This window comes from Phoenix dactylifera, chromosome 14 (assembly GCF_051530095.1).
Source record: "Phoenix dactylifera cultivar Ajwa chromosome 14, Ajwa_hap1_PhDact_Kaust_v1.1, whole genome shotgun sequence".
Classification (NCBI taxonomy): Eukaryota; Viridiplantae; Streptophyta; class Magnoliopsida; order Arecales; family Arecaceae; genus Phoenix; species Phoenix dactylifera.
Window position 1 is genome coordinate 22,207,118 of NC_143203.1, and position 24,874 is coordinate 22,231,991.

The 24,874-nt window shown below is 36.1% G+C and overlaps 2 protein-coding genes across 4 annotated transcripts; both read left to right on the top strand.

Moving 5' to 3' along the window:
* The first annotated feature begins 6,541 nt into the window (after window positions 1-6,541).
* Window positions 6,542-17,538, top strand: LOC103709912 (mitogen-activated protein kinase 15). 3 transcript variants are annotated; one of them, XM_008795442.6, is made up of 11 exons: window positions 6,542-6,727; window positions 6,987-7,247; window positions 8,359-8,767; window positions 9,838-9,965; window positions 10,086-10,145; window positions 11,813-11,962; window positions 12,066-12,221; window positions 12,344-12,555; window positions 14,128-14,229; window positions 14,313-14,470; window positions 16,748-17,538. In XM_008795442.6, exons 2-11 carry the CDS (start codon window positions 7,224-7,226, stop codon window positions 17,014-17,016), a joined length of 1,668 nt encoding a protein of 555 aa, XP_008793664.1. In that variant the 5' UTR covers window positions 6,542-6,727; window positions 6,987-7,223; the 3' UTR covers window positions 17,017-17,538. The 3 variants fall into 3 exon arrangements, with proteins under 3 accessions (XP_008793664.1, XP_088567222.1, XP_089783249.1); XM_088711096.2 differs by having other exon boundaries at window positions 7,163-7,247; XM_089927123.1 differs by lacking the exon at window positions 6,542-6,727 and having other exon boundaries at window positions 6,805-7,247.
* Window positions 17,539-18,992: 1,454 nt separating this feature from the next.
* On the top strand, window positions 18,993-24,259 carry LOC103709913 (sm-like protein LSM2). Its single transcript, XM_008795443.6, has 3 exons — window positions 18,993-19,141; window positions 19,236-19,394; window positions 23,921-24,259. The coding sequence occupies exons 1-3, from the start codon at window positions 19,139-19,141 to the stop codon at window positions 24,038-24,040; spliced, it is 282 nt and encodes a 93-aa protein (XP_008793665.1). The 5' UTR covers window positions 18,993-19,138; the 3' UTR covers window positions 24,041-24,259.
* The last annotated feature ends 615 nt before the right edge of the window (window positions 24,260-24,874 follow it).

Sequence of the window (24,874 nt, forward strand, 5' to 3'; positions counted from 1 at the left end):
TAAATTTTAATAAAAGTTGAGCATATGGATGCTGATATCATTAATATTTATTGTGTACTAAATAATAAAGTTTAATAAAGTCCTATTTATATCCTCTGCAACTCTTATATAATTACATTCCTTTTGATTTGGTCGATGAAGATCATGTATGGATGGTTTGAGTCGTTTGATATAATCAAATATTTTAAACTACTTATATATTAAAAATTATATAATTTAAAGATTTATAACTTATACATTAAGTAGTTAAAAATTAGACAGTTTAAATAATATAAAATATTTTGACCACTTGATGCATAGATTAGAGGTCTTTTGATTGTATGATTTTTAGTATACAAGCAGTTTAGATGTAGCAGATCACATCTAACGACTCTAATTATTGATATAGAATCCTCCTCATCTATTTTTTTAAAAAAAGTATATATAATAAATGAAATATGCAAAGCAAATGATTGGTCTGAAAATCCATCCAAATAGAAGGCGTGTAAATATAGGGTCAGTTTTTTCTTGAAAGTAAAAAAAAAAAATAGATGCAAGAGTTTGTTGGCCTATATATGTTTTTCTATTAAAGATATATATTAAATTTTTAATTAAAAATCTTCTATAAAGTCATTTTTCATATGCATGTTTTTATATTTTTTATTTATAGCCACTAGCACGTACATGATACACGAGAGCTAAATATTCTGATGATTTAGATGGTATAGAAATATAAATCCATGCATCTATATCAAGTTTTTGTTTTTTTAAGTTCCATATGTTACTGCATGTTTAAACCCTAATTGCTTAGAAAAATAACAACTAGTGATTGCACAAATACCTAATGCATCGTAACCTCATCCTACATGGTTCAAACTCCATATTAAGTTTTGATGGATTTCTTCCTAGTTTTCACTTTTCTCCAATAATTTAAGAAAGGTCATACTACCATGTTGGTCCATGCATGATGCCAAACACAGCCACCTTATTGGATTCTCTTCTTCCTCCCACCTCAAAACCATAATCACATTCATAGTCTCCCTTGTCTACCCTTCACACCCACCCTTATCCATCTCTAGCCTCAAGATTGTGAGGCAGAGGACTCCCCAATAAGCTTAGTTGTCTTCTAGCAAGCTCGACAGTACCAAGCATTGCCTTTTTACTACCTTACGAGACCATCTTAGTGCCCTTGTCTCCATCTTGAAGACAAGACCTCTCTCTCTAAAGTCCAAGCCCATCCCTTTCCTCCAACCCTTCCCTACTTTTGCCACTTTACCTCAGGACTTGCCACATCTACACTCCATTCCTAACACGAGAACCTCATCCTTTATAGCGACGAGCTCCTCGTGATGCTGCAAAACTATATATATCATCTCTCAACCTGAAGACGAGGGATTTCGATCCTCTCGACGCCTCCTCACTGGGTGTTGGGATGTGAGAAAATTAGAGCGAGATGAAGAAAACTGAAACCTGTCACAAGAGAGAGAAGAGAGTTGGCTGCAAGCATGGAGGAGGAAGAGAGAGTGGAGAAGGGAGTTGCATGCTAGATCACAGAGCGAAGGAAAGAGAGGCTAGGGCGCCATGCATGAAGAAATGAGAGAGGGGGAAGTGAAGAAGAGTGTGCGTGAATGGGAGGCAACGTTGCGTACAGTACTAAAGTGTTCTCTAGCATTCCCTCTGGTTTGCTTTAATGTTTCCAGATTTCTTTTTCTTTTATTATCTTCCTTATTTTGACTTTTCCATGAAGTTTTTTTAATACCATTAATCTCTCTCAGCATGGATTACTACTTAGTTTGTGATAGTGAATCAAATATAGAGCAATTGGTGACATAATCTTGTGCATTATCGACCACCTTAGAAGCACTGGAGCTATCAAGATGTGCCTTATCATGTTGTTTGTCATTATTAGCATGTTTTTGGCAACCTTTTGAAATTTGAAGACGCTTGTACTAGTTTGATCTTTTTAGATAGCCAATTTTGTACGTGCCAACCAAATTGTGACCATGTTAGGTTGATCTCCTCCTCCTCCTCCCATGCAATCTTCTTCCAAGAAACTCTTGTTGTCATCAACTACGGCCTATGTGAGGGATTCACAAACATGCAAATTCCATCTCTATTATTGGTGTAACAACCCAGGACCTCATCCAAAATGACTAGCCTGAAAGTATTATTTGGATTTCTTGATCTTGTATAAATACCCAAGATCTACATAGCGAATAATCGATGTAAAACTAAATACACGTCCGCTTGAGTCTTCACATACTCCCCCCGTTTAAGCCCTGACGTCCTCGTTAGGCTAAGGGTTCAAATTCTTTTAAATATAATCACAACATCGCGATCGGCTCGTGGGCAGCCCCAATGGATCCACAGGCAGTATCTCCTAGTTCACATAGGTTATGGGTTGGGTCGGCTCTAATATCATTTGTAAGTTGTAACAACCCAGGACCTCATCCAAAATGGCTAGCTGAAAAATATTATTTGGATTTCTTGATCCTGATAAGTACCCAAATCTACCCAGCAAACAACTAATGTGGGACTAAACACACGCCCCCACGAATCATCACACATATTGTTGCATATTTAATTAAATTCTTATTTTGAACAAAGTTTGGTTATCATTTATCATTTATCAAGAGCAAGAACTCTCTATCCAAACAAGTCTTCTTTAACCTAGAAATTAATGAACCTATAAATGTCTTCGTCTTGTGAGATCTACATCTATCAACAATATTATCTACCAAGATAATGACTAAAACCAAAAAAAAGGTTCTATTCCGAACATCACGAGAAAGAAAGCTAAAGCATTTTAAAGAAAGTGTGACGGAAAAAAATGGCCTGCTCCTGGCTCTGTAGAATTTCTACAGCTTGCTACAAGAGGAGCGCTTTCATTCCCTGCCACCCTCTTTTATAATTGGCTATTCCTTGTCGGCATTCTCCAGACAAGATCTTTCATGATCAATTCCACAATTGGATAAAATAATAATTGGGACAAAAAAATAATAATAATCCAACGCACTAACGATGGACTTTGATTCAGAATTGGCCAACTGGAATGGCAACAACATTCTTCGGATCAATTAACAACTCAAAAGATTTGGCTGGCCAAATGACCAAACTTTATTCAACGTTTGTAATTACAATCTTATTAGGTTCGGACATCATAGGTGTTTGGAATCCACAAACCATTTCAATGGATGGTCAAAATTTCTTTGAATATATTCGGCTTGTGGCAAAGCTTGGATTGGAGAAGGATATGATTCTTGGATTTCTTTTACTGGAGCTATGCTATTTTTTTTATTTTTGACTAGTCTGATGCTTTTTACCTTGAAAAATCACACAAGTCTCAAAAAGTATTTGTTATGCATACCCATCAGAATTTCTTTGTATATATTCAGCTTAAGTAAAACTCAGATTCAAGAATCATATGATTCTTGGATTCCTTTTGTTGGAGCTATGCTATTTAATTTTTAACTGATCTTATGCTCTTTAGTTGGAAAATCACACAAGTCTCCAGAGGTATATGGAATATGCCCGCCAATATATACAGTTTAAGCAAAACTCGGATTGAAGTAGAATATGGTTCTTGGGTTTCCTTTATTGGAGCTATGCTTCTTTTTTTATTATTTTTTATAACTAGTTCAATGCTCTTTACCTTGAAAATTCACACAAGTCTCAAAAAATATATGGCATGAATACGCATTATAATTCAGAGCAACTAAAGGAGTAAGACTTATTATACTTACCAGTTGTAACAATTTAGAATCTCATCCAAAATGGCTAGTCGAAATGTATTATTTGGGTTACTTGATTCCATTCAAGTCCTGCCTCGTCAGACTAGGGATCCAAATCTATTCAAATCTCATCACAAACACTACGATCAGCTCATAGTTAGCCCTAATGAATCCGTGCTGCAATGTCTCTTAGTCCACATAGGCTATGGGCTGGGTTTGCTATATACCATTTGTAATAATTCAGAGCCTCATCCAAAATAACTAACTGGAAAGTATTATTTGGGTTTCTTGATCCTATATAAGTACTCAAAATCTATCCAGCAAATAACCGATGTGAGACTAAACATGTGTCCGTACGGATCCTCACACTAGTTATTTTAATTATACATGATAGGAAATCTATAAATTCTTTCTTGCCAGTTCACTGGTATCAATGGTGAGATTGTTCTTTGAGACTTATCCAGGCCTTCATCTTGCTTGAGAAAATATGACAGGAAAAGAGTTAAAGTTTGGTGACTAAGAAAGGTGACTAGTTAAACCGGAATATCAATAACTAGAGTACGTAGATCAGTTGTAGAAACCCACAACCGACATGGTTGAAGGTGACTTGGCCATGCCGTCACATTCATGCATGCTTGGGATCCGCTTGTCCTTCCACCCCCTTTCTTTTTCCTTCTTTTGTGGAGTGCATATGATCCTCGTTCTTAGGTCCCTTGTAATTTATTAAATTTTTGTCCCCACTTATGTCTTGAGGGGTCCACAACACGACTTAAACTATTGCAGCCACTGCCTCCCACTGCACCACATCACCATTTGATTAAAGCGATAGTTTTTTTACATAAATATCCTTCTAAAAATTTAGATTAACATAAATATCCTCATAAAATACATTTTTTTATAAATATTACAAACATAACGATTCTTCTAACACTATTAATAAAAATTATATTTATTTTAATTATAAATTAAATAAAATTTTAAAATTATTTTTTTGTCTTCCATCGTAGTAGCCTTATAAATATTTCTTTTGCGCACCTATTTATTAAGTATATTTTAGTTATTTTAATTTGGAATCATTATTTTTTTAACGGTGTTAGATGACGTAGGTACATATGCAAAATTAAGAATAAAAAAAATAGTATAGTAAAATAAGTATTTTACAAATATATATATAAATATTAATTTTTTAAAAATATTTTTATATAAAATTTAATATCTAGAAAGGTATTCATGAGAAAACACGGAAGAAATTTAACCTCTTAGCTCTTACATTGCACGCAACCACTTAATTAAAAACATCATGAGAAACATGCAATTTATTAAAATAGAGTATATTAATTAGTTAACAAAACTATCATCAAAAATATTAAGGAAGGAAAGAGACTAAACAGGTCAATTAAGATGACTCCTTTTAGTCAAAGCCAGGTGGACATGCACGTAGCCATCTGGCATCCAGAAATAATATAAAAAATTACAAATAATTAATTAAAATAGAGAGCAATAATATGGCCACACAATCTTGGGTCTCCAACCCTATCATGTTATGCCAAGATGAAAGACCACTCGATTGAAATGAAGGACCCACCAATTGCCGAATTTGGATTGGCTGAGAGTGAACTCACCAAAGTTTGAAGAAAACTCATGTGGCATGGTTCTTGAAAGAATAAAAAAAGTCCCTTTTGTGCAAAAAGGCAAACATTAACATTAAAATGAAAAGAAAAGAGAAGAAAAGAAAAGCTTTATCCAATGCTGTCTACAGTCCACACCATATGTTTCCTACAGTACCCTCTTGCCCACTGCTTCTTCTCAATTGTTTGGGAGTGACCTTAGGGTGCTTGCTGCTAAATTTATTTTGTCCATAAATTTTTCTACACCCAAAATTGCCCCACCAGTGAAGCTAATGGGCAGCGAACTAGGTGGCTGCTTATGTAGCCAGTTATCCCAGTAATACTTTGTGGGTTGGAGATGAAAAGTTGCACTTGACACTTTGAGGTATTTTATTTTCGATTTTATTGGGTATATCCATACTCGTCAGATATGATCCATCCGTCTTAACAACAACTACAAAAAAAAGCCCCACCAGAAAATAGTGCAATAAGCTGCACAAAAAAATCTAAACATTCTTCTAAATATCAAAATTTATATAAATATCTTTTCAAAATTAATATTTACATGTATATCTTTATAAAATACTTATTTTGCTACTTTATCTTTTTTTTATTCTTGTTTTTGCTTATGTGCTTAAAAAATTAACGATTCCAAATTAAAAAAACTAAAATACTCTTAATAGATAGGTGCGTAAAAAAATATTTATAAAACGATCACAATAGAGAACAAAAAAAAATCAAATATTTATAAAATAAATATGGCTTTTATTAACGAAGATCCAATATATTATGAGCATTTGTGCAAAAATAGTGTTTCATGAAGGTATAAAAATAAATATAAATTTCAAGAAGATATTTTGTAAATTTGAATTATTAGCAAAAAAAAAACTCACTATTTCGGCAGAGCGTCTTTTCTTTTTCTAAAAACAATTTTTAATTTAATTCAACATATATTATATTTCCAATAATACCCAGGAGTATACAATGATACCATTTCAAAATTATGTCCAAATATAAAGTTTTTGAATGACACCGAAAAAAAAAGTCGGTAAGTTTACCCGCAAAGAACTTTAACCATCGAGGTGTCGGCCGATCTAGTCTGTCCAATTAGCGAACGCCACTACGGCTGATAAGGCGACGCTAACCTTCTCCGCGGTTTACCATAACACAACCAAGCGCCATCCCACTAGCCTTATTAATATTTCCGTCGGCCCATCCCCTTCCAAGATTCGTTCTCTCCTCTCCTTCCTCCTTCCTGCTCTCAGTTTTTTCCCCCTTCAATTTTGTCCTTTTCTTGGTCAGATTGCTTTAGTGCTTGTAGCGGAGAAGAAGGCCATTTTTTTTTATTTTTTTGAGGTTTTTTTTTTGCTCAATACCGCTGCAATTTATAAGCTTTCAGGAGAGGAAAAGGTGAGTTTTTTACTATTAAAATAGTTTTTTTTTAATCTCTTTTGGGTGGGAATAGATTAAAAAGTGTAGGAGATGATGGGGACTCCGCCTGGGTTGCATGTCAGCCTTGTCAGGTTCTTGGTTTTCCAATGGAGGGTTGGTTCCAGAATATAAAAATTTGAAGGAGAGAACTGGATAGAATAGGGAGGAGGTTCCAGCTGCCTTCTTTGTCCGATCTCCGACTTTTCTTACACTTATGGGTTGTCCGTCCTTGTTTCAGGAGATTATATCTATTTTTCGGCATCTCCAGCTGTTGTTGGATCTCTTTCCATTTCAAAAATCTTAGCTTTCCATCAATCTTTCGATATTTTCTAGTTCTGTCCCTGGAGGCCTTTTAAATGTGTGATTTTTCGCGATTTCTGGTTGATCGGTTGTCTGTTTGAGCTGTGGTCATAGTGGCAGCTACGGAAGAGAGCGTTGGATGTGTTTCGTTGGTCCTTGAGGCTCCTATGATAAGATGCAGCCAGATCAGAGAAGAAAGGTGAAGTTTTTCCTCATTCATTCTTCTTCTTCTTGATTACTTGGTAGACCATATCGGTCTTACTTTGACTGTTTTTGCCTCCTTTTGTCTACTTTGGTATTCTATTGTTGTATTTTGTGGATCGTGTCTGTCTTTAGTGATGTTTTTCTTTGGTAGGTGAGATCTTTCCAGTTTTTGGCATCTGTGTTGAATATAATATAACTCTTCTTGAAAGTGGCGAATTTTATATTCAGAGGATGAAGTGGTGCTCAAATAGACAAGCGGAGAATCAAGAGATTGTTTGAATTTTTCTTTCTCCTATAGCCTTCCTTATCATTTTCAATTTTTGATGTGAATTTTTGAAGATTTCGACGTTTGCAGATTGCGGTGGAATTTCTTGGTTACATACTCAATTTTGTCAAATTTTGTATGCATGTCTCTGTAGAATAAATAATGATGAATTTTCAGTTTGGATGATGTGGTACCTCTCGTATGACCCAAGATGTGTGATGATCTTGTACTGTTGGAGATTGGATAAATTAGCCACGGTCATCTGAGAATAGTTTGGATGTGACACGCTGAGAATAGGTTTGTTGCTTGCTGTTTCTCTAGTGACCCCACTCCTGAAAGCATTGAAATTTTCATCTGATAGTGCATTATGCAAACACATGCAATTAGTTCATCTTGCATGTGGACCAGTTTATCTGCTGATGACTTTTTTGCTTCTTTCTGTCTGATTAAAGGAGGGTTATTCAGTGCAAGGCACTGAATTTGTGTAGCTGCTTAATCACTTGCTTGCATAAGCTTTTATTTATCATGCCCGCTTGTTATGTCATGTTCCAGCCCATTAAAAGTTTTAGAAATGCCAACTCCTATATAGAGATATGAAGGATCTATATAAGGCTTGCAAATATATCTTTTGAGAGCATATTTTACCCTTGATTGGGGAGATATCTTTTGGCATTAGTAAAATATCTTTCGGCAACTTCTATCTTTTGGCACATTTTACCCTGATTGTCTTCTTCCTCCCTTTTATATGTTCAAAATTGTAGTTGCTGCTTGTAGTCTCATGCTCTTTATGTAGTTCTAACTGCCAGCCCATATTCTGGACCTGATGACATTGATTATGCAGGCATCAGCAGAAGTAGACTTCTTCACAGAATATGGCGAGGGTAGCAGGTACAGGATAGAAGAAGTGATAGGGAAAGGCAGCTATGGTGTTGTGTGCTCTGCTCTCGATACTCATACTGGGGAAAAAGTTGCCATCAAGAAGATCAATGATATCTTTGAACATGTCTCTGATGCCACACGTATACTTCGCGAGATTAAGCTTCTCAGACTCCTGCGTCATGCAGACATTGTGGAAATCAAACACATACTACTGCCTCCATCAAGAAGGGAATTCAAAGACATCTATGTTGTCTTTGAACTCATGGAGTCTGATTTACACCAGGTTATTAAGGCCAATGATGATTTGACTCCAGAACACTATCAATTTTTCCTTTATCAACTGCTTCGAGGTTTAAAGTACATACACACAGGTGTAGTACATCAATCTTTTGCATGAGTTTTTATTTTCTATTTCATTTGCTTTTTTAAAAGATGCACGTGCTTATGGACATTGCAACCGTGCTGTAAAAGTAAGGGAGGATGATGCCAGAAGCAACCCTAATGTAAAGATTAGTAGCCCAAGGATTGGGGGAGTATAATGCAAGATCAACTATTTATGGTGCAAGAAACATAATTTAGTTAAATACATATCTTTAAATCTAGATGCATAATAGATGCGAATCAACCAACACAAAATGATTTTTGCTCCATATGCTTGTTACGTGATTTACTGGGACTTGTTTCCCCTGCTTTATTCCATTGTTTCTGAATTCTCTTAGTCCAATTATATGCCATAAAAATTGGCTACTCTTAGGAATATGGGGTTGATTTAAGTTGATTAAGGACTAGAGATTTGTATAATTTTGATACGTAGCTGAGTCACACCTACTCTTCAGTCTTGCTCCTGCTTCTGCAGCTGCTTCCAGGTCCTTCATTGTTCTAATATCTTTCTCTTTACTGCATATTTTTTCAAAATCAATCTTCAATCAGGACTTTTGATTTATTTTTTCATCATTTTTAAATCGCTGTTCATGCATTTCTTGAGAATACAACCATAGGAATAAATTATAAAGTATTGCATAATTCTAATCATAAGTTATTACATGTTTCTGCATCTGTTCTTCATTGCCATTCCCACACTTTTTCTTAACTCAGACAACTAAAATGGTCCCTAAATTCGTAAAGCTCTTCATTTGTTATTCATTCAGGGATAATCCTTTAAATTCTTTTCCCACCTGCCCTTTGCTTGAAACATTGGCTTCTTTTGCCTTTTTTTTTCTTGCTGCTATATAGTGTTTTTGTACTGTATCATGCCAAATGTCAAAACACTAGCAAAAGCATTTAAAGATACTTGAGGTACATAATTATCTTCTTCATCGGGATTATGGTTTTCCAAATCATGCATGAATCACATTGAATGTTGTGTATCGATCTTAATCCAACTTGGTCTTTTTCTTGGCTACTAATTTTATTCTTCTGCTTTCATGCCTATGATTTGCAGCAAATGTATTTCACAGGGATCTCAAACCCAAAAATATTTTAGCGAATGCTGACTGCAAACTCAAGATATGTGACTTTGGACTTGCAAGGGTGGCCTTCAATGACACTCCCACTGCCATATTTTGGACGGTATTTTCTTCTCAGTTAAATATGGCCAGTAGTTTTATAAATAATATCCCTTGGATCTCAACATTGAATTAGCAGTTTGAACAATTGAACTAACCTAATTATTTTTGGCACTACTTGCAGGATTATGTTGCAACAAGGTGGTATAGGGCGCCTGAATTGTGTGGATCATTTTTCTCGAAGGTCTGTAGGATTTATTCATCCTTCATGTTGATTTTTTTTAAAAAAATCAAAGCTCTAATACTGCTTTTGGTGATCTAGATTTTATATGAGCTACTATTTGAAGAATATTTTTCTTTGGCTAAATTTTAATTATGTTCTGTCTTAGTATATTTATAATATTACTTCTGTATTTTATTGGAAAATCAGTGAATGGTCTATGCTTGAATAATTCCCTGCAAAGAAATGTCACCATAACAGTTATAATATTGGAAATGAATGCTTCTCTCTCTTATGTTGCATTATTTAATTACTGAAGATCTAGAAAAGTATGGAAAGTTTTGATGGATATTGACCTTACAACAACCACCAAGTGGTTGGGATGATTAGTCTGGCTCAACCATTATCAATGCACAGTAATTGGACTTTTGTCATCTCTTCTTTATTGAGTTCTTGGTTAAGGAGACGAAAATGATTTATGGGTAGAAGTTAAAATTAAAAATAGGAAAACATTTAATTTGAAACCATGGTTTCAAGTGCTGGCCTGTGCCTTCTGCCATGCACCATGCCAAGCCGTGTTGACACTTGGCATGGATTAGCATTGGCATCTATTGAATGCTATTAATAAACAGGGCTTTTTAAATTCCTTATTTTATTTTATTTAATTCAATTTTACCTTATTTTTTAACATGGACAGCTAGCACATGTGTCTTGTGCCTCTGGCATTTAAAACTCTTGGTTAAAACTTAAAACAGTTCTGTAAATTAGAAGACAAGCTTGGAAAACAGGATGGAGGACCAGAATTATAGAGAAGATTTGATGCAGAGGGAAAGCACCTGAGAGGGGCTGCATAAAAACAAACACTGATGCCTCTGTAGTGGGAATCCAAACAAAACTGGTATTGGATTGATTACTGGAAATCAAAGAGGCCAAGCTATTGACAGTGTTCGAGAAGTACAACTTTTCGGATGAGTACTTTTCACTTGATTTAGAAGATATGACCCCACTTTGGTGGCAAATTGAGATAGATAGTCACTTCAGTCATCATGAAAAAGGGGCGAGTTGCTGGCTATATTCTTGCATAAAGGGGTGATATATCATGAGAGAGCTTGTGGTTTAAATGAACTCTCATAATCTTGCATTGGACTGGTGGATTTGTGACTAATTTTTCCTTGAGCTAGATGAAAGGGGTGGAAGGTCATAAGCTCTCAGCAAAGAGGGGAGCTTGCTGGATGGATGTGGCCCCACATATCAAGTGTTAGAAACTGGGATTTTTTTTTATAATAATACACTCATGCATGTGTGTCTCTTTTTTGTTTGTTTGTTGATATAGTTGGTGTTTCATGTTCATAGTAATGTTGATAGTGTTTTATGATCTGTGAAACATTTGGTCACATAATGTAACAAAGTATTATTTGCTAGTAATATATTGGCGGATTTAAACATTTCTTGGTATTGCTATTGCTCTATGCCATGGCTAGTCTTCTATTTATCACCATAGCGCTAAGAAAAATGAACAAAATTATATCCCTTACCCAAGCAACCTTAGGCTCTTTTTGCTATTTTAGCCTGTGAATAGGCACCTTGATTGTCTCATTGATAAATAAAATTCTGACAATATCTTTGTCCTTAAGTTTATAAAAGCATCTGTACATCTATGTAATTTAGTTTACCATTTGAATCTGTTGCAGTACACACCAGCAATAGATATCTGGAGCATTGGCTGTATCTTTGCCGAATTATTAACTGGAAAGCCTCTTTTTCCTGGAAAGAATGTGGTCCACCAATTGGATTTAATGACAGATCTGTTGGGAACTCCTTCTCCAGAAGCCATTGCCAGGGTCCATGTCACTTCACAAAAACTCTTTAACATGCATGAGGATGTCCTTTTTAGGTCATGGTAATCTGTAGTAGCTACATTGAACCTTTCTTTACTTTCTGCAGGTACGCAATGAGAAGGCCAGACGATATTTAAGCAGCATGCGCAGGAAAAAACCTGTACCTTTCTCTCAGAAATTTCCAAATACCGATCCACTTGCTCTTCGTTTGCTAGAGAGGATGCTAGCTTTTGAACCCAAGGATCGCCCAACTGCTGAGGAGGTACAGTTAGCAGGCTTCAACTGGATTACCATAGTAGAAATGAAGCTTTCTGTTTCTCCTTTACTTTGTATGTAAATATGCTTGCTCCATCTAAAGAAGCTGATTTTGCCACAAGGTGTCAGGCTTTGGCCGATCCCTATTTCAGGAATATAGCAAAGGTTGAGAGGGAGCCTTCTGCTCAGCCAGTTACCAAAATGGAGTTTGAATTTGAGAGACGAAGGATAACAAAGGAGGATGTAAGGGAGCTCATATATAGAGAAATTCTTGAGTATCATCCAAAGCTGAAGAAAGAGTTCTTGGAAGGGACGGAGTCAACTGGTTTCATGTATCCAAGGTATTTTGCTATAATGACCTAATCCCAAAACTTCGGGACCATTGGAGTCCTGATTCCTATACTCGGTTCCTTTGAGATCATAATTACTGAATATACATGCTGGAGGCTTGTATTGTCGCGAAGTTTGCATCTGGCTTTCCATAATGAAATTACCTAAGATGTATCTATTCTGAACTTTCAATGCACTTATCCTGGTTTATGGGTGCAACTTAGCTAAGCTTGGCAAGCCAGTCCTTGTTCTAGCTTGACTTGTTTATAATCAAGCCAAGCTCAAGCTCAGCTTAATAATAATTTGATACTAACTCCTAGGCTTAAAGTTGACTCAATTAATTTGAAGCTGAAGTCAAGTTGTTAATGAGCAGCTCATTGGCAGGAGCTAGAGCCCCACCATGACTTTTAGTATACATATTTAGCATATCTCAATCATTAGATCCTAAATGAGTTTAGAATGGTGGTAACACTTAGTTACTGAACTACATTGATCTCAAATTATTCTTAAATGATAGACTTTATTAGAAATAATAGTTTAGTTGAAACAAATGTACATGCACATGGGCATCCAGACATACTCATGCATACGAGTCATAAACTATTGTTATGGCAGTTCTGAAGCTAAGCTTGAAGTTAGTTTGAGCTCAGTTTCGGGCTCAAGCTTGTCTCATTTACTAATTGAGCAACTTTTCAAGCCAGCTAGCGGGCAGCTCATGGAACTGACAGCTGTACACAGGTTCACTTCACCATTTAGGTGTTTCTAATTGTTCTCATGATCTTAAGTTTCTTTAAAGCATTCATATCTCATAATGATGCTTGGAGAGAGAGAGAGAGAGAGAGATGGGTGTATAGTTCTTAGTGGCCGGAATTTTCTACCTAGGTAATGTACCTGTTTCGGATTCTTACCAGAATCTTGAACCTATAGACATTTCCTGAGCAATGACTAAAACTGTTTCTAAAATGTCCACTTTCCCACACATTCCTGGTTATAATTCCTTTTGTCAGTCTGGAACATAACAGTTGTTTTAGGCCTTAGAAAACTCTACATGCTTGACCTTGGATTCTTATAATTATTGAAATTACCTAGAACAAAGCTGCATATGTGCAAACTAAATTGTAAATCTAAAAATGTCTTAGAGAAGTATTCCCTTGATCATTAATTCAAATTATGTTTTCATGGTAATTTAACAATATTTACTTTACCATTGGCTTCAGTCACCTTGTTCTCAAAAATAGTGTAGTGTAATTGTATACCAATAAATATTTATATTGCCATCCAAGTTCTCAACTGCTGGTGGTACTGGTGGACACATAACAAGTCAGGCCAGTACTGGCATCCAGCATGGGTCAGAATGACACCAATTAAATTACTTTTTATTTTTTTGTTTTTTATTTTGGCATGGAACGGTGTGCAGCACAACATGTGTCACGCTGGCAGGATGGTCACTATCTTTAGAAACCTTTTTGCCATTAATTAATTAGTCTAGAACATCTAATTCCCACTTTTTTTAAATGCTTCTTTCTTAGCCATCAGTGTTAGTGAAAATCTTGAAATTTAGATTCAACTAATTTTGTTTGCAGTGCTGTGGATCACTTCAAGAAGCAGTTTGCTTATCTTGAAGAGAACTATGGAAATGGTGCAACTGTTGCCCCACCTGAGAGGCAACACGCGTCATTACCCAGGTACCTGATATTTCATGCTTGAAGATAGCCAAAGGAATCGGTTTCTCTTTGTGTATGAAACTGATTCAGCTTTGTGTGCATAGGCCTTGTGTTTTTTATTCAGATAACAAGATGCAGAACTCAAGGGACATTACAGAAGATTTTTCTAAATGTTTAATCAAGGAAACTGAGAAGCCAAAACCAGAGAATTGCATGGTCCCTATGACAAGGGCTCCACTTCAAGTTCCCCAAAGATTCCAAGGTAATATAGAGTTCTCTTACAATTTTTCTGCAGCAAGTGAACTTGTTGGCTCTATTTTCCATACTTCTATATGTAATTTCAATTAGTGGATAGCATTTAATCTCATGGGCTGTTTGATATTGAAGATAATCTTAATATACTTTATGGTAGGCATGTTAAAGATATTCATCTGGGAGCTTGATCTCTAAAATAATAAATAGAAATTAAATGACATTTTGAAAGAATAGGAAGAATCATGTGAATTCCACCAATAATATTACTCCACCAAAGAAGCAAAGCTAGAAAGTGATTTAAGTGTCATATAGTTGGCCTGGAGAGCTAACTATGCAACATTGAAACAGCCACCATTATTATGCTTCTGAATGGGGTCAATTTAATTGGAGAACTCTAAGAAAGGGGGATATGCAAATGGATTGCTTCTTCCTGCACTTAATTCAAGTAATCCTAGTACTGCCCCATCTTGCCCCCTTTTCTCAGACTTTTGCCTTATATGATCTTCTTTTCACATTACCTGTCGATCTCAAGAGGTCTTCTTATCTGTGCATTTTGTTGTCATCCATTAATGTACTTGTTTCTACCCTTGTCCTTGTTTTACAATGCCTTGGTCGAAGTATCCTCATCTCCACTATTCATGAATGCTCGTCTCTTTATTTCTGAAGCATGTTCGGTATAGCAGTGGCCACCTTGATCATTCTCTTATAATGTTACTCTTAGTCTTCCTGATATGCTTCTGTTGTGTAGCATCGCTATAGCTCCCCCTCCATATCATTTGGTCCTTTTCTGATCTTTTAAGCCCAATATATATTGTTAACGCATTCCTTAACAGTTTAAGCTTTTGGGGCAAAATGATTAGTTAACATGGTATTAGACCTATGGTTGGTGAAGGTCGTGGGTTCAACATGTGAAAATGACTGGTGCCTCGTTGTTAGCAGATTGTTCTCTATTTTGGTTTGCCCATCTTTTTATCTCCTCATTCTTTGAAGTTTACTCAATAACTCCAATTTGGAGTAGTCTAGTCTATTTAAATGACAGTTCACAAACAGCATACACCATGTTACTTCCTCTTGGATACTAATCTGCTAATGCATCCATCATTACTAGTACAAAAGGGTGGGTCAATCGAAACAAACTTGACATGGGAGGATGTTAGTGCAAAGGAGTTGCAATTTATTAGCAGATTATATTGGAGAGCTACTGCTATAATAGCAGTCATCTTGCATGTTCATAGTTTGCGAAAATCTTGTTGCCTTTTTTTTTATGGTTAAGCAAATCTGCAGAATTTTTCCCCTGAATAAGTTAAACAGAGTCCATTATTTACTGTAAATTTCAAAAAAAAAAAAGAGAAAGAATAGATCTGAACATCTTACGCACATCATCTTTTAGTTTTTCTTCTTATTCTCCTTTAAATAATCTGTCTGTCTGTCTCTATCTCTATATGTATGTATACATACATATGCATATATATATATATATATATATATATATATATATATATATATATATATATATATATATATATATATATATATATATATAGATGTTAACAAATATTAATCTCTTCAATGTTACTAATCCATTAGACCAGAGAAGATGGATCAAACAAGGTTAAAGTGGCATAGTTAAGAAATAGATGGATACAAACATAACAAACCTTCTTTTCACAAACATGATTCTTTTTTAATGCCCGTGTTCTTTATCCCGCTTATTTTTGGAAACTATGTCCTAGAGAGAGGATTCCTTGAATACTTCTTAGATGCATTGTCTTTTGGATGGTATTATGGATGAAAAGGAGCTGTGTTAGTGGATCCTGCCACTTCATTTATTGTCAACGATGAGCTTGTGGATCCTGTCACTTCATTTGTTGTCAACGATGAGCTTATGGATCCTATCACTTCATTTATTATCAAGAAGTACAAGGTATTGGGAGCCTGCAATTTTTTGTGAAGTTTGGTTATGAACTGTAATACCGTATCATGCTGATTCTTTTGAAACACTTTTTCTCAGCTTTTCTACTTATCATGACTTCCTTTTTCTTCTAATTTTACTATTGCCGCGGTCAATTACTTGATTCAAATTTGATGCATATAAACAACTCAGAAAGACAGTAAATGCTACAGAACTACCATAACAGATCAATAATTTTCACTTGCATTTATTAAATAATGACCTAATAGTTTCAGTGGATTTTGCATGTTTTACTGTGTTGTTGCAAAACACAGCTTTTCTTTGGCCACTGAATGATGTGAAGCTCATTATGGATATTGCTTTGCGTGACAGGTGCTGCTGCAAGGCCTGGCAAAGTTGTTGGATCATTGTTGCATTACAACAACTGCACAACCTCGGGTTCTGAGCTGTATGAACAGCGGAGAGCTGCCAGAAATCCTGCCATCCCTGCACAATATGCATCTTCATATCCCAGAAGGAACCCAAGCTGTAAGATTGAGAGAGGAGATGAGGGAATTGAAGGACCTAATATTGTGCAGCCAAAGCCTTATGTTGGAAGTAAAGTGGCTGCAGCTCATGGTGGTCCTAGTAGTCATTGGTAATTTGTTAGATTACAGATATGCAATTAGTTCGCATGTCATGAAATCAACTCCCTGGTGAACTCAGATTGTTCCATTGTCATCATATTCAATATTGCTCGTGCATTGCCAACTGTACAGACTCACTATCAAGAGATAGGACTCTCATTTAATTTCGCTCTAGTATCAGACTGGGAGTCGGGGTTGAAAGATTGTAAAGGTATCCATGATGGGAAGAATTTGGCTTGGCTGAGAAGGTTGTAATACAGCTTACTGACATGACTGTGGCTGTTGGTGTTGCTGTTGCTCGATGTTGAAGTTCATAGTCTGAAGGCAGCTGCGACACTAAACGACGACAAGGTGGGCTACATTGGGCTATATAACAACTGTTATTCTTAAGTCTTTATTTGAGTCAAAGGATTAGCAGGATGCCATATTTGTTGTATTGTATTATCTTATATCAATGCTGCTAGATGCCGTTGGCACACTTCAGCCTGGTGCAGTTGGCTTGTTATTTTAATATATGCCATTTGTCACTCTCTTTTACATTTGGAACAATTGAGCAGATTGTATGGGCAACCTTGCAGTGCTTGAAGTGCTTCCACAGATGAACCTCCTACACTGAGAGCAGGATATCCCATATTTTAGGGGGTAAATGCAGCTGTGATATTCTAGGATATCCCATGCGTGGAACAGGAAAAGTAGCTAAATAGCATGCTGAAATAGGTGGCAATAAAGCTCTTTTGATGTTGGAATTACCAGGGGGATTGTTAAAGCCTTGTGCCTGGGGTGGGTTGTGTGACAATTCTGATTATTGTATTCATAAAAAAATGATTTGCACTATCTTGAACTGTTGGGAAGCCTTCGAAGCTGTGGGTACATATGTTGTTCATGAGCATGATAAATCGTAAATGCAGGATATCTTATGGATGCAGGATACAATAGTCGGGCGTCTAGCTAAGTGCTTGATGGACTATTGAGCTGTCTGGAATAGTGTGTTGTAGCTTTATGATAATGCAACTATGGAAGTTTCCATCTCGAAGATGTTTGAGTAAATATGCTTGCATGAATATGATATGCGCTCTACAAGCGAATATATGCAGCCAATACAAGGAGCAATTGTGATTTGATGACATTTCCTATGGAGTATGTGGTAGGAAAGCTTCATAGTTTGCATGAGAAAGGTGTCTCCAATACTTTATCAAGATTCAAGATTCAAGAAAGTGAAGCTTCATTGGATGAGTACTCTAATGCACTTAACAGCAAATTGCAATATGATGCATCTCCAAGACATATATATATATAAGCAGCCACTTTTGGTGTATTTCAAGGCTTTTAGTTACATTGCTACTAAGAAATTCTAAACCTTTTTTTTTTGGAAAACATCAAAAAGTCGTCAACCATTGTCTGACCCATCTATATTTCTTATAAATTTATATCCGCTCCATTTGGTTTATCTAGGTCCATATCTAATCTATCAACATATTTTTCAGGCTATCATTTATCAATTATGTATTTTAAAAATTAAAAACATAATAAGACCAAGAAGAAGAGATCTAAGATTAGATTTTTAATTAAATAAGATAGAAGAAACTCATTGGACACACACACACACACACAAAAAAAAAAAAAAATGCAATCAATCCTAAACATGTTGTGCACTTCACTTCTCTCTTCTTTTTGTTCTTTTTATTTTCCCCCTTAGCTAACAATTAATCGCATATTTTTTGTAACCACTCAAACTAAACCTTGACACGTGTCCCACAATATTACCATTATTTAATAATCAAAAAGTAGAAATTAAGGGTTTATTTGAACCATATTGATCCTTCGAGAACACCTGAAATATATATATATATATATATATATATATATATATCATATATTTGAACTTTTTTTAATTTCATTAATAAATATAGATATAGATTTTTTTTTAATTTAGGAATATGGATGTCAAGTTGCATAGGACTTAGGTTATCCGCTATGCTTATAACCGGAGTGTTCTCCGATTGGGAAACGCCCGTCACTAATCTCTCGGTCCTGTACTTTTGAAGCCGGAGCAAATCATCGTCAACATACTCCTCCGCTCGAGAGGGGAAAGCGCTGAGGGCGTCTCCTTTTCACTATCGTTCTCGAGAGATCGAAGATGGTATGCTCGAACTATTTGTTCTCTCGTCTGCCTGTTAACATAAATACCTCCTTTGAGGCATTCTGTCGAACGGTTTTCCTTCTTTCCCTCGCAGCTCTTCTTCTCGTATTTCAAGGAGCTGGTGGGGAAGGAAGTGACGGTGGAGTTGAAGAACGACATCGCCATCCGAGGCATCCTCCATTCCGTTGATCAGTACCTCAATATAAAGCTCGAGAACAGTAGGGTCGTCGATCAAGACAAGTATCCCCACTTGGTATTATTCCACCCCCCTTTTTTTTTAATCTGCTGTACTCTCTTTTTGGTTCCTAGATGTAGAACTTGGCTTACTGGTTGTTTAAGATTGTCTGGTACTCTTGAATTCATGCTCCATTTAAAAAAGGGCAAATTTGGTGGTTAGAGTTCATCAGACTTAGAAACTAGGGTTTGTGGTTATAGTTTAGATCTTGTGCCAGGAATATTTAAAGGTTGTAAAGAAACCGAACTTTAGGATGGGAAAATTAAGTGTGTCTGGATAGAGAGACCAGATTTTTCCTTTCAGATTTATGGTCTGTCATTTGGCTGGTCAAGACTCTGGACGGTTATTCTTTGTGCTTCTTCATTCAAGATATTCGAGATGGTAGGATCGATCCGTCCTTCATGAGGACTGATTGCTGTGCTGAAGATCAATGTGTATCCAAGGTGAGAGTTTCAGCATATGGGCAAGGATGAACAGGGTTTACAGGAGATTAGGTTCTTGAAAATAGTAAATGAAAAAAATAGTTAAGGATACAAGAATGTGACTTTACAGAGTTTAACATTAAATTCAGTTAGGTTGAAAACTGTTTTATGGAGTGGTCGTAGGGCAGTTTGCATCTTTTCTGCAGGAAACTTGATCAAATCTAGTATTGGATTGGAGAGAAATAAGAATTCGAAAGGGGGGAAGAGAAGGGGTGGGGGGGAGGGGGCAGGTTTTACGAGGTTAGGGCTTTTTTGGAGTAAGGATAAGAAGTGATTAAAGGGTGAGAGAAGATATAAATGGATGCCCGAGAGGGATGTAAGATCCCCCGAAAGTTATATGATAGGATATGAACAAACAAGATCTAATGATGAACTTGGTTTTAATTCGATAAAGTGACAGTAAGGGATTCATAGTCCAATCTGAAATTGTTGAGATTGGAGTACCGGTAATGTAGGATTTGGAAGAGGAAATAATAGTAGCTGCACTAGAATGTAGGAATAAAATACGTTTCATATATGTGGATCTTTAGTGTTATCTACTCTTTCATTGCTAATGCTCTTTAACTTTTTTCCTTCGTCTCTGTTGACTCTCTTTCCCTTGCCAACTAACCAAAACTAAGACCATTATCATCTCCTGTGTCCGGAATAATAGTCGTTGTGCGATCTTGCTAATTCCACTATGAAGCCTTCTTTTAGAGTTGTTGTTATCATATAAAACAAAAATAGAAAAGAAGCAAAATGACTCTTGAAACACCGCACACTTTGCTCTCCTTAGTCAGCCATCTTCAAATTGCAACAAATAATAGATATGGCTATAGAAATATAAACATGGATTTTTATAGTTAAACAAGAAAAGAAAAAAAATAAACAAATAGCATATGCTATTGATCGACACTAAAAAAAATTCCATCTTCATCTTCATGCATTACCATATAACTGAGAACTGAAGATTTTTCTGGTGGGCTGCAACAGTAAATATGTGTAATGACTTACCACTAACAAATAAAGGATACTGGTGGTATCATCTCTTAATCTTTTTGAGGGAAAAAGGAAGCCTTTGGCATGGTTCAGCACTTGGAAATCTGTAAGCAGTAGCCTGATCATAAGTTTACTTATGGATATCCTCATGAGAAGCTTGGAACCCAGAGTTAACAAATTACTTCTTTCTCTGCATTTATGTTGCAAGTCACGTCAGGTGTTAGGTTTTAAATTTTATTACCATTTATGTATCTTGGAGTAAATTAGAGATGTGCATGTAGGATGAACTATTGCAAGCCATAGTTGGTGCAGAATTCCTCAAAAGTAAGGTATCCTCTATTATTTTACAAATAGCTTTTTGTATATGAGACTGGAATTTACTTATATACAATGAGAATACATGGAGGAGAGAGAGGAGGAACAATCAAATCAGGCCTTTCTTTTCTTTTGTCTAGGATTATCCACTCAACTTTGTCATTATCTTATTCTACCCTTTCATTCAGTTTTGAACTCAGATCTTTGTAAAACTGGTTATACTCAGCCTTTTTAACTTAGTTAATTTTTCCATTAAGTTTCCCCAAGTTGCTTGAGTGTTTTGGCACCTGTTTTAGGTCCAATAGGTCTGGGTGCTAGCCCATAGAGACACATATATAGTATGTATGTATATACATACATGCGATGTATATGTACGTATTTACATACATGCATTATGTACGGATTTATATATGTATAAGAATATAGTTGCTGCCGTATTAGGATTCCAAATGAGATGTTTCTTGAAAATAATGGATATGTTTCTGCATAATTATCTGCTAGAAAGCATTAAAGATCACAGCCCTAAGTCTGAACAATGAGATACAAATGTACCAGGGAAGCTACTCTGCTCTGCACATCTGAATGTTAAAAATAGTCAATGCTTCAACTCAAACTCATAGGTTAGATTTATCTTTTCTAGCTAAATGCATATAGGTCTAAACTATCGAGAAACTTCCTCTCACCCCATTCTCTTGAATGAGGGGCATCTGTAAAGGGTTTTGTTTAAGTAAAACAAAAATTGTCTTGGAATTGGGTGGGGTTGATTCATAAGTATGCTGGACAATTTATGGGATGAATATTGTTCGTTGAGATAGCAAATTATTCAATATCAGCTGTGAAAGAAATTTTTGTTGAATGTTTATTCTGGACATTAATTTAGTGCAATATCATGCATAAAACAACTTTGGAGGAAGGCTGTAAGGGAAAAATCAATACGAGGGAAAACGTTGTGCTCTGGATTTTAAAATAATTGATAGCGTTGTAGCATTTGGGAAGAAATATTTTTATCTGGGAAGATTTTCTAAGAGGCTGAATTCTTTTAAAAATAAAAAAGAAGAATGATAAAGTGGTTCATAATTCTTTTTTCTTGGACAAACTTTTTCTCTATCTACAATCTGGCAAAGACAGAAGTTCTGTGATGGCTTACTGTTGAGAGGGTTGGCTCCATTATATCTTGGCCCCAGCCCATATCATACAACTCCTAACGATGTAGAAATGTTGCTGATGTGGTCTGGTACTTGACATTATAAAGAGACAAAAAAACCTAGAGGAAATTAACCATCTTGGGGAACGGTTCTGGAGTAAAAAGATTTTAGTGCCAGATCCTTTTATGCATCCTTGCTGGATGGTGTTGTTAAATGACATAACATAACTTCTCAAGTTTATTTTTAATGTGAACAGTGTGACATTATAGTAGCTATACCTGAGAGAACCGGTAGCTTGTAGGCTAGCAGGTACTCGGTCTTTTTTATCACTTTGAAGAAGAAGTGAAATTAGAGGATCTAATATTCTTCTATGAGGCAATATATGACTAGTGGGGGAATGCTGGAAGAGCATTTGATTTGCTGCCCCTGTTCCTTATCATATGTTCGGTTCACAGATATGTGGCAGCTGATTGGCCAGATTTAGGACAGTTGTTTGGCTGGTAAGGAACCATCAACTTCTTGAGACTGTAATCCTAGATATTCCTAGATTGTATTGTTTAAGATTTTTTATTTTTTTTGCAGGGTGGGGGGAGGGGGCGGGCGAAGGCGGGGGGGGGGCGGTAGGGCACTGGGAGGGGGTACTCTTGGCATTGGTTCCAGTTCTTAAGCATTGTTGATTGTACTTAATTTATAAGGCAAAACCCACGTACATGGGAAAATATCTGCTGGCTAAGGTTTTATGTTTTAAATTGCATTATCACCAGTTTAAATGTTTGATCTGCATTTGTTTTGTTGAGCTGCATTATTTACTTCAAACAAATTGTCAGCTACTTTTGATCATTACATGTTTGGTTGATCATGATGGCTAATCCTTTTTCTATGTAACTAGAAGAGACAATGTAGTTGATTTTGTCATTGTCGCATGACCATCGTGCTGGTCCTAAATTTTGTATGTCTTGCTCCTTTCTCTGCACCTTTACAGCTTTCACCATTATGGTTTTTCTATTTTTGGCTATTTGTTTCTCTGTCATTGTCTTATTATCTTGCCGCATCTGACCAATTGTAGATTCTTCTTCTATAAGTTACCCCGTACTCTGCCCAGAAAAAGGGAATGCTGCAAAGTCAGAGTTGCACTCCTACGTAAATTGTTGCAAACAAAACTTATACATCATATTTCTGTTCCATAACATCCAACTGTTGATACTTCTTTGATTAGCACCATGGAAGAATGACTTACTATTGTATTATATTATTTAACTCCACTAGTGTTTTAGCATTTTTCGTAGTCGTTAGAAAGGGCTATATTACTAGCTTTTGTTTATAGTTATCGATTTCCCATCCTTTCATTCTCAAATCAATCATATGAAATGATGAAAATATATAATTTTATTGTCTTAAGTCTCTATAAGCTTTAAGCTTTCTTTACTAACATAACATAGATCATTGCGACTTCACTTTTGTGCATCATTGCATCGCTTCTCATGCTTTGTTGTCAAACTTCTACAATTCTCTATCAAGTGTACTGCTTCCCATGCTTTCATTATGCATCAATCATTTAAAGGGCCTCTGTTATTTGTATAGTTTGCAGAGTATAAATTTTTATGCTGGCTCTGTTATTTTGCAGTTGTCGGTAAGAAACTGTTTTATCAGGGGATCGGTGGTGAGATATGTTCAACTCCCTCCTGATGGAGTCGACATTGATATTCTTCATGATGCAACAAGGAGAGAAGCCCGTGGTGGTTGATAGTCCAAGCTCGAACTCGCCTTTTGTTATCAGGGGATCAGCGGTGAGATATGTTCGACTCCCCCTCGATGGAGTGGACACTGATACTCCTGTTAACGCTATAAGGAGAGAAGCGTGTGGTGGTTGATAGGGTGTAGTTTCTTTTGAGGTTTTTGATGCTTGTTATCAATGCTTGCAGCAAGATATCTATGTTACCTTTAAACATCTACATTTTTCTTGCGTTGTTCTTGGTCCTTGGGATTGCAGAAATTTATTCAGTCCTTAATAGCTCAAATATTATGCTTGTTTGATACCTTTTCTTCGTTTTCCCCCTAGAACCTCAACATTTTTATTAGTTTTTCCACTGAGCTAACATGAACCAACTTCATCCAATTAACAAAATGGTGAGTCCATGAACTTATAGAAGGGACATCTAACTATAAGATTACGCCCGTTGGTATCTTTTCTTCTTTTTCTTTCCCCATTTCTATAACCTTGATATTTTTGTAGGTACTTCCATTTGATGGCGTGAAATCTTCCTGTGAAGGGCAATGCTTGTTTGCAGGTAAAGCCTGCAAACTGAGGAGTTGGGATCAGAGCACTGGATATTACTGTGAGGATTTGGAATGCTATATATATATCTATTTATCGCGCCAAAGCAGTTGTTGCAATGTAGCTTTGCCTTAAAATGATGCAAGTGCGCATGCGCTGAGAGAGGAATGCTTGGCTGCTAGGGTGATGTATTGAGTTCATGAATCAGCTTAGCCTATGCACGATAAATTTATAAGCATGGCAAGCAATCTTTCTCTTGACAAGCCTCCTTGTACGAGGCTGGGCTTCACTACCAAACTCAGG